Raw genomic sequence first — 10,284 nt, 5'->3', positions numbered from 1 at the left:
CGCCACGGGGCCACGCCACGGGGCCACGAGGCCACGCCACGGGGCCACGAGGCCACGCCACGAGGCCACGCCACGGGGCCACGAGGCCATGGGGCCACGAGGCCACGCCACGGGGCCACGCCACGGGGCCACGAGGCCACGCCACGAGGCCATGGGGCCACGAGGCCACGCCACGGGGCCACGGGGCCACGAGGCCACGGGGCCACGCCACGGGGCCACGCCACGGGGCCACGAGGCCACGGGGCCACGAGGCCACGCCACGGGGCCACGAGGCCACGGGGCCACGCCACGAGGCCACGAGGCCACGGGGCCACAAGGCCACGAGGCCACGCCACGAGGCCACGGGGCCACCGGGCCACGGGGCCACGGGGCCACGAGGACAGAGCACAGGCTAGCTGTTTCCCCTGCTCCCAGTCTTTATGCTAAGCTATGCTAATGTGATGGTGAGTGGCACCAGTCACATCGCGTGACGGTGGAAACCGACCAGACCGAACCGGCGCATGCTTCCCACAGGCGAGTGAACCCGATATCTGACGCACGTGCGCATCACGAAGGCTTTAAGACGCTCCAGCCAATCAGAAGCCAGGATTCCAGCCGTGAGGTTCAGGTGACGGACACAGAAACCGTTTTCACAAAACGTTTTTTTTTTTTTTTTTTCCTACGATCAGCCGGCTGTTTGAATCATGCTGCACGGCGGCGACGTGTCCGGAGCCACAGCTTTATCTGGCAGCTTGTCCCTGAACACCTCATCCTGTTTCCTCTTCTTGTATTTATGGGTTTATTTCTCCTCGTAAACAAATAGCTCGGCTCCCAGCTAGCTTTTTCCAGCAGCGAGCACGCCTCCTCTGGTGGCGGCAGTCTGTGTTTCAAGTCTCTTTTTTTCTTCTTCTGTGGTTTATGCAGCATGTTCACAACATTTTTTTTTTTTTAATCCTCTAATTGGTTGGTGTCTTCGGCCCCGGCTGCTGGTCCCGCCCTCACGGACTCTGCTGCTCCATGTTGTCAATCAAAGGGTCTTTCTTGGTGAACTGCAGGTGTCTGATGGACCGCCACACCCCGACGTAGCTGTCGCTGAGCGACTGCCCGGCGGCGGCGGCGGCGGCGTTCTCGCGGTGGAGGTGCTCCCTCTGCATCTCCAGCGCCTCCTTCTCCGTCATGACTCTGGAGTTCGGCCCCGCCCCTCCGTCTCCTGTCCACGCCTCTCCGTTCGCCACCGCCTCCTTTGACCCTCCTTCCGTCTCCGCCAGTCCCGGATCGGATCCTGTGGCGGCGGCGGGCGCGGCGCCGTTCAGAGGCGGCGCCTCTGCGGGCGGCGGCGCCGCTCCGTCCTTGCCGCCGGCCTCCTCCAGGTCCTCGTACAGGCTCTGCTTCTTGGTCTCGAAGTACTTGACGATGCAGTAGGTGACGGAGCCCACGGTGTTCACCGCCACGCCGCCGACGAACAGCCGCGTGGGCGACACGTCGCTGAACGCCAGCATGCCCACGGTGATGGTGGCGATGCTCTTCACCACGCCCACGAAGCTGGTGGTGACGGCGGAGTTGATGTAGGTGCAGTGCAGCGTGGTGAAGTTCATGGCGCAGCCGATGAAGACGCAGAAGACGAAGATGACGGTGATGTGGGGGTCACGCCAGCCCTCGTACGACCACATGTTGATGCTGTCCATGGAGATGAGGGAGCACACCAGGAGCACCTGGGGGTCAGAGGTCAGGACCATGAAGAGGAGGATGAAGAGGAGGGTGAAGAGGAGGGTGAAGAGGAGGATGAAGAGGAGGGTGAAGAGGAGGATGAAGAGGAGGATGAAGAGGAGGGTGAAGAGGAGGATGAAGAGGAGGATGAAGAGGAGGATGAAGAGGAGGGTGAAGAGGAGGGTGAAGAGGAGGATGAAGAGGAGGATGAAGAGGAGGGTGAAGAGGAGGGTAAAGAGGAGGGTGAAGAGGAGGGTGAAGAGGAGGATGAAGAGGAGGGTGAAGAGGACCATGAAGAGGAGGATGAAGAGGAGGGTGAAGAGGAGGGTGAAGAGGAGGATGAAGAGGAGGGTGAAGAGGAGGGTGAAGAGGAGGATGAAGAGGAGGGTGAAGAGGAGGGTAAAGAGGAGGGTGAAGAGGAGGGTGAAGAGGAGGATGAAGAGGAGGATGAAGAGGAGGGTGAAGAGGAGGGTGAAGAGGAGGGTGAAGAGGACCATGAAGAGGAGGATGAAGAGGAGGGTGAAGAGGAGGATGAAGAGGACCATGAAGAGGAGGATGAAGAGGAGGGTGAAGAGGAGGATGAAAAGGACCATGAAGAGGGCGATGAAGAGGACCATGAAGAGGATGATGAAGAGGACCATGAAGAGGGCGATGAAGAGGACCATGAAGAGGATGATGAAGAGGAGGGTGAAGAGGACCATGAAGAGGAGGGTGAAGAGGAGGATGAAGAGGACCATGAAGAGGGCGATGAAGAGGACCATGAAGAGGATGATGAAGAGGACCATGAAGAGGGCGATGAAGAGGACCATGAAGAGGATGATGAAGAGGACCATGAAGAGGATGATGAAGAGGACCACGAAGAGGATGATGAAGAGGAGGGTGAAGAGAGAGACGAGTGGAAGATTTTTAATCAACGTCCTTTGATTGAAAAACACAAGACTTTCATTCAGGAGACCGTTGTTAGTGTCCAGAGAGAAGAAAAGAGAACGAAAGAAAGAAAGAAGGAAAGAAGGAAAACAGGAAAACGAGTTGCAGACGATGGAAGAAGAAGAAGAAGAAGAAGAAGAAGAAGAAGAAGAAGAAGAAGAAGAAGAAGAAGAAGAAGAAGAAGGTGTTTCAGACGAAGACAGAAACTTCCCTTCAGGCTCCGGGAATCGAACCCCCGGCCTTACCGGGGACGCCATGATGGCGATGGCGTACTGCGCCGTGAGCGGCCCGTACTCGCTGTCCAGGCTGGTCTTCTGGATCAGAACCAGGTAGGAGGCGTGGATGACGACCGCCAGCACGCCGGTGACGTAGCCGAAGGGGTCGCCGGTGAGGTCGCCCGCACCTGAAGGGGAGGGGTGAGGGGGGGGGGGGGGGAGGAGGGGGGGAGACAGAGAGGGGGGGGGGCAGACAGGGAGGGGGGGGAGGAGGGTTATTCTGGAGTCGCTTTGGTTCCTCCCAGCTGACTCGTTTGAGAACCAGATGTTTGGGTTCTTGGGTTCTTTCCCCTCATGTAGTTGTGTGTAGTTGTGTGTAGTTGTGTGTAGTTGTGTGTAGTTGTGTGTAGTTGTGTGTTCCAGCTGCGTTGTGCGTCTCCACTAATCCGTCCACCGTTTGCTCGGCTTGATAATTAAACAGCGAGCATCTGGCTCTGCGTCTGATTGGTTCACCCGATGATTAAACCTGGAGAGCGAGTGGGCGAGCGAAGGTGGAGAATCAGGAGAGATGAAGAGAAGCAGTGAGGAAGACGAGGGAGGAAGAATTAATCCTGTTTTATTTTAGGAAACTTCTGCCCGCACTAAAAACACTGAATGTGTCTGGATCAAAGATTTAAAAACTATCTTCATGTTTGTCCGACGAAGACGAAGATGAAGACGAGTCCCTGAGTGCGCTCTGGGGATTTTCTGGTTTTCACAAAATCGAACCCATTAAGAAAAATCTGCTATCAAGTATCCTGATGTCCTGCTGCCGCACACGTGGATCAAGCTGCTGGGAACAGTCCAGAGGAAACGGTTTCCTGGTCCCTAGTTCCCTAGTTTCCTGGTTTCCTAGTTTCCTGGTTTCCTTGTTTGCTGGTTCCTTGGTTCCCTAGTTCCTTGTTTCTGGTTCCCTGGTTTCCTTGTTTCCTGGTTTCCTTGTTCCCTAGTTTCCTTGTTTCCTGGTTCCCTGGTTTCCTTGTTTACTGGTTCCTGGTTTCCTTGTTTCCTGGTTTCCTTGTTCCCTAGTTTCCTTGTTTCCTGGTTCCCTGGTTTCCTTGTTTACTGGTTCCTGGTTTCCTTGTTTCCTGGTTTCCTTGTTCCCTAGTTTCCTTGTTTCCGGGTTCCCTGGTTTCCTTGTTTACTGGTTACTGGTTTCCTTGTTTCCTGGTTTCCTTGTTTTCTGGTTCCTTGGTTCCCAGGTTTCCTTGTTTCCTTGGTTCCCAGGTTTCCTTGTTTCCTTGTTTCCTAGTTTCCTGGTTTCCTTGTTTACTGGTTCCTTGGTTCCCTAGTTCCTTGTTTCTGGTTCCCTGGTTTCCTTGTTTCCTGGTTTCCTTGTTCCCTAGTTTCCTTGTTTCCTGGTTTCCTGGTTTCCTGGTTTCCTTGTTTCCTGGTTCCTGGTTTCCTTGTTTCCTGGTTCCTGGTTTCCTTGTTTCCTGGTTCCTGGTTTCCTTGTTTCCTGGTTCCTGGTTCTCTCTGCAGTGCAGCGAGCGGCCGGTTGAGCAAATGGAGGTTTTGTGTTTCTAAAGATCTGAACCTTCTGAACCAATGAGAGCGGAGCGACAGACAGGAAGTGAGGACGTTGTGGGTTCGGTTCTTTTCAGGCGGTTCGTTGGTCGAGTCGGTTCTGATCAGTAATACAGATTATAAATAATAGATGATAGATTATAGATAATAGATGATAGATTATAGATAATAATAATAGATTATAGATTATAGATTATAGATGATAGATTATAGATTATAGATGATAGATTATAGATAATAGATTATAGATTATAGATAATAGATGATAGATTACAGATAATAATAGATTATAGATAATAATAGATTATAGATTATAGCTAATAATATATTATAGATTATAGATAATAGATGATAGATTATAGATAATAATAGATGATAGATAATAATAGATTATAGATTATAGATAATAATATATTATAGATTATAGATAATAGATGATAGATTATAGATAATAATAGATGATAGATTATAGATAATAGATGATAGATTATAGATAATAATATATTATAGATTATAAATAATAGATGATAGATTATAGATAATAATAGATGATAGATTATAGATAATAGATGATAGATTATAGATAATAATATATGATAGATTATAAATAATAGATGATAGATTATAGATAATAGTAGATTATAGATTATAGATTTGTAGATGATAGATTATAGATAATAATAATAGATCATAGATCATTCATAACAACAGCAGGAGTTATGGATCGTGTTTCATTGTTAATGAAGTCAGCGTCTTCACTTGGATGGAAGCTCTCATGAAATCTGTTAAAACAAATTCATGATTTATGATTTTTCAGCTGAATTCTTTTAAGAAACATTTTCTTTCCCCCAAAGCCTGAAAACCAGATGATCAGCGAGATTAAAGCCAGAATGATGACTCAGTCCATTAGATTCATATTCTGCTCATTTCACGCTTCACTTCCTGCAGAGATGGATCCAGGAAGTAGATCATCTGGAGGCGACTTCCTCTCTGTTCATGACTTCAGGGTCATTAGCAGTAATGGAAGAAGAAAAGCTCCTGATGGGAAACGGGATTAAAGGATCTTCACGGGAGCAGGAATCAATACGTTGAGTTCACCGTGAAGACGAGCCGCTCACACATCTCTGAACCGACTGCAAGGTGCATTGTGGGTAATGTAGGCGCCAGCGAGGACCAGGAAGAACAAATCTCTGCTTCTTCTTTTACCGAACAGTCGATTCTCTATTTCAACAGCTGCACCTCTTGTCCTCGCTCTCCAGTCCCACGAACCCACACCAGTAATACTTCTGTTATTTTATATGAATCAGAATTTTCTTGGTAATAAAATGTATATTTTCAAAAAAATCTCCTTTACACCATATTGTGATCATAACTATGAACATGCAGCATGATATGAGGCCGAGTCTGAACAACAACACACACTAATAACACACCTTTATGGAAAGATTAGGAGCTAAAGAATCAGACGCTGCAACAATAATCACAATAAAACAAAACATTGTTGTGTTAAGAAGAAGTTTCAGTCATAAAACTGTTACGATCGCCGCTGCAAGTCACAGCGTTTACTTAAATATTTAAACTTAATGGTTACTTAAATTTAGTTTAAACCACATGTCTCTTCTCACGAGCGTCACGGTGCTGGAGCCATTTAAATGAAGTCAAACAAGCAGGTGGTTGCAGAGATAATAAAATAATATAGAAGTATATATTTTGTGACGATGAGTCTCTGGAGGCTCGATGCTGATGAGGTTAAAAAAAGCCCCAAATGCGCAAAATGGGAGGAAGCTGCAGAAGGAAGCCAGAGGTGTGAGAGCGTTTACCGGCCAGCGCGGCGCCCCCGGTGGTGATGATGACGGCGACGACCACGCCCACGGACGGCACGCCGTTCCTCAGCACGCACACGCCGATGCTGAGCGTGAAGAGCGGCAGGCAGCGCTTGAACACCACGTACATGGGCAGGCTGAGGCCGCGCAGAGACCACAGCGTCAGCGTGGACTGCAGCGTGGAGAGGACGCACACCGGCCCGAACTCCTGCACACACACACACAACCCGGGAGCGCGCCGGTCAATTCCTGGAGGGACTTGAACCCGTGACCCAAGAAACCAGAAAACAGGTTTCTGAACTGTGAGAGTCACATCGAGGAGAGAAGATTCATTTAAAGTCCCCGGAGTGGTGGATGGTCCCCACAATGTCCCTTACACAAGCATACACACACACACTCACACACACACACATACACACACTCACACTCACACACACACACACACACACACACACACACACACACACACACACACACACACTCACAAACTCACACACACACACACACACACACACACACACACACACTCACACACTCACACACGCACACGCACACACACACACACACACTCACACACACACACAATCACACACTCACACGCACACACACACACACACACACACACACACACACACACACACACACACACACTCACACACTCACACACTCACACACGCACACGCACACACACACACACACACACACACACACACACACACGTTGATGGCTCTCTGAGGTTATAACGTTCATTGTAAAAACACTGAAGGAAAATTAATCAAATAAAAAACAAAATATAACTGACAAATATATTGTTGCACATATTTGGTCAAATTATATTTCTATTGTATGATAGAATAATACGTATTGGACCTGGCGACTCCTCTGGTTGTATAGAAGTCTATGCTTCATGTGTTAAAGCTGCATTCTCTCTCCTGACCACCAGGGGGCGACTCCTCTGGTTGTATAGAAGTCTATGCTTCATGTGTTAAAGCTGCATTCTCTCTCCTGACCACCAGGGGGCGACTCCTCTGGTTGTATAGAAGTCTATGCTTCATGTGTTAAAGCTGCATTCTCTCTCCTGACCACCAGGGGGCGACTCCTCTGGTTGTATAGAAGTCTATGCTTCATGTGTTAAAGCTGCATTCTCTCTCCTGACCACCAGGGGGCGACTCCTCTGGTTGTATAGAAGTCTATGCTTCATGTGTTAAAGCTGCATTCTCTCTCCTGACCACCAGGGGGCGACTCCTCTGGTTGTATAGAAGTCTATGCTTCATGTGTTAAAGCTGCATTCTCTCTCCTGACCACCAGGGGGCGACTCCTCTGGTTGTATAGAAGTCTATGCTTCATGTGTTAAAGCTGCATTCTCTCTCCTGACCACCAGGGGGCGACTCCTCTGGTTGTATAGAAGTCTATATAAGTGACTCTACTTCTCTCTTGATGTATTCCCTCAGTAAACATTGTAAACATGAGTTTATGTCTCAATCTCTAGTTTCTAGTCTTCTTCTATACAGCATGATGTTCATTTAGTGCTTCATGGTCTGTTAGAGTCAAACAGACCATAATAAGGGGACGCTTTAGGGGCGGGGCTACAAGGTGATTGACAGGTTGACGTTTACGTCCCTCCTCAGCCCATATATGGTCACTTCCTGTTCAGCTTGATGTGCGTTTTGGCAAAAGAGATTTTGTTAATGAATCATTTCAGTTAATCAGCGACTCAGCAGATCAATGATCCTGTCAGTCAATCAATCAGTCAATCAATCAGTCAATCCATCAATCACTGTCAGTAGCAGGAAAACACCCTTTAACCAGTTCACACTGTATTTCTACACATTAAATACACAATATTCACGTCGATGATTCTTCTCCTCCGTCACAGATACACAGCTTAAGTTATTACTTCATCTTTTAATATTCTGTATGAAATGGAAGCTTTTCATGTTTAGCTGGAGAATCATAACTTCTCTCTGGCTTCTGGAGAGAGTACTTATATACTTAAATACTTATATACTTGTATACTTGTGCAGATATAAATATCTGTTCAGCCTGGTTCCATGACAAGGTGCTGAGAGAAAGAGAGATTATTATATTGTGTATTATTGAGTTGTATGAGGATGTGCAGGTATTAATATTAGTAGGATTGTGTGCACATGTATCTACACATCTTTTCTTTATGCATATCTAGAAAATCAATTAAAAAATTAAGTTGCATGAGGTTTTTTTCTTTTTTGTGATCACATTTTGTGGCTGAACATATATATTTACGTATAAATGTCTATTCATATACACGAGTACAAGTATGTAAATGCTCTCTCCAGAAGACAGAAGTTGTGACCCCGAGCTGCGCATGAAGAGCTCCTCGTGCAGAAGATCCTCTTTACCTTGGACAGCTGCAGGCTGAACGGCGGCACCGACACCTTCCCGAGGCGCCGCAGCAGCTCCAGCGTCAGCGCCGCCGTGCTGCTGGTCAGCAGCTGGATGAGCGTCAGGAAGTTGAAGTGGTAATTACTGATGAGGAACTTCAGCAGGATGTTCAGCGAGCCGGAGAACACGCCGTGCGCCACGGCCACGCCGATCCCCAAGAAGCGGCTCTTGAACACCTCCATGGCGGCGAGCGAGACGCGGACTCATGCGGGGGGCACGGGAGGCTGAGCCGGGGCCGGGAGGGCGGGAGAGAGAGAGAGAGAGAGAGAGAGAGAGAGAGAGAGAGAGAGAGAGAGAGAGAGAGAGAGAGAGAGACGGCGCGCGGGTTTTACGCACAGCCGCGACGCACGAGACCCGGGAGGAAAGAAAGGAGGAGAGTCAGGGTTAGAGGAGAGGGTCTGAGGAGCGGGGGAGGAGGGAGGGGGGGGGGGGGGTTAGGGGAGGAACATGAGAAAGTGAGACCAGGAGCAGCACAGCAGGAGACCCGCTCCTCTGGGTTCAAACTGCAGCTTCAGCGCGAACAAAAAAAACAATAAAATGATAAGTTTCCACTCGCGTCGTTATTACTTGTTCCAAAGAGAACACCATAAAACTGAGAGGAGGAGGAGGAAGAGGAGGAGGAGCAGCAGCAGCAGCAGCAGGAGCAGCAGCAGCAGCAGGAGCAGCAGGAGCAGCAGGAGGTGAGGCGCTTCCAGCAGCAGCTGCAGTGTTGGAGCAGCAGCGGAGGAGCAGAGGAGGGAGCTCGTCCTCTGACGGCGCCGACAGGAAGGAGACATTTTGCCGCAGCGGCTTTTAGCTGTGAACCCGAGGGAGGGGGAGGGGGGGGGGGGGGCTGACCATAAAGTCATGAACTTCAAACACAACAAAAAATAGAATAATAATCAATGAAACTTACAGCTGAATTAAACTTTAGCTCCGTCGCGGCCTGTGAGCCGAACACATCAGGAAGTTATAGATATGTTATGGTTTCATTGTTTAATACACTACATGTGTCATCACATGTTCTCCTACCAGCTCGTGTCCTCATGTCACAGCTCTGTTCCTCTGTTGCTCTGCTTCAGGCTGCAGCGGCCAATCACAGCCCAGAGTTAAAGGGTTAAACTGCATGAGGCCAGGGGGCGGGGCAAAGGTGAACACATGAACATGAGTAATGGCATTATGGCCAAATTCAATAATGAAGTAAAAACTAGTGTATTGCAGCTTTTACTGTAATGTTATCAGAACAATATAACAACAAGTTAACATACATACATATATAGTTTATAAATATTGTTTTTTTTCTGAACAGGTACTGTTCAGTAGTAAGGGTCCCTGTGAGGGACAAACCACTCCTTCTTTGGTCCATGTTCAGTAGTAAGGGTCCCTGTGAGGGACAAACCACTCCTTCTTTGGTCCATGTTCAGTAGTAAGGGTCCCTGTGAGGGACAAACCACTCCTTCTTTGGTCCATGTTCAGTAGTAAGGGTCCCTGTGAGGGACAAACCACTCCTTCTTTGGTCCATGTTCAGTAGTAAGGGTCCCTGTGAGGGACAAACCACTCCTTCTTTGGTCCATGTTCAGTAGTAAGGGTCCCTGTGAGGGACAAACCACTCCTTCTTTGGTCCATGTTCAGTAGTAAGGGTCCCTGTGAGGGACAAACCACTCCTT

The 10,284-nt window shown here is 48.7% G+C and overlaps 1 protein-coding gene across 1 annotated transcript; it reads right to left on the bottom strand.

Annotated features, from left to right (window-relative positions):
- Positions 1 to 377: 377 nt before the first annotated feature.
- Positions 378 to 8,835, bottom strand: slc35d3 (solute carrier family 35 member D3). Its single transcript, XM_068568883.1, has 4 exons — positions 8,596 to 8,835; positions 6,215 to 6,425; positions 2,859 to 3,016; positions 378 to 1,691 (listed from the first exon to the last, which is right to left on the bottom strand). Exons 1-4 carry the CDS (start codon positions 8,818 to 8,820, stop codon positions 978 to 980), a joined length of 1,308 nt encoding a protein of 435 aa, XP_068424984.1. The 5' UTR covers positions 8,821 to 8,835; the 3' UTR covers positions 378 to 977.
- Between the last annotated feature and the right edge of the window lie 1,449 nt (positions 8,836 to 10,284).

This window comes from Clinocottus analis, unplaced genomic scaffold (assembly GCF_023055335.1).
Source record: "Clinocottus analis isolate CAN_PGR_092001 unplaced genomic scaffold, fCliAna1.0.p SCAF_84, whole genome shotgun sequence".
Taxonomy (NCBI): Eukaryota; Metazoa; Chordata; class Actinopteri; order Perciformes; family Cottidae; genus Clinocottus; species Clinocottus analis.
The sequence above is the reverse complement of the archived record's forward strand: the minus strand, read 5'-3'. Positions and strand labels throughout refer to the sequence as shown.

Coding starts and splice junctions, on each gene's coding strand:
- slc35d3 (XM_068568883.1), bottom strand. CDS start 8,820: ATGGAGGTGTTCAAGAGCCGCTTCTTGGGGATCGGCGTGGCCGTGGCG. Junction 3,017..6,214: donor CGGGGGCGCCGCGCTGGCCG/GTAAACGCTCTC, acceptor CCTCCCCTTCAG/GTGCGGGCGACCTCACCGGC. Junction 1,692..2,858: donor TCGCCATCATGGCGTCCCCG/GTAAGGCCGGGG, acceptor TCTGACCCCCAG/GTGCTCCTGGTGTGCTCCCT.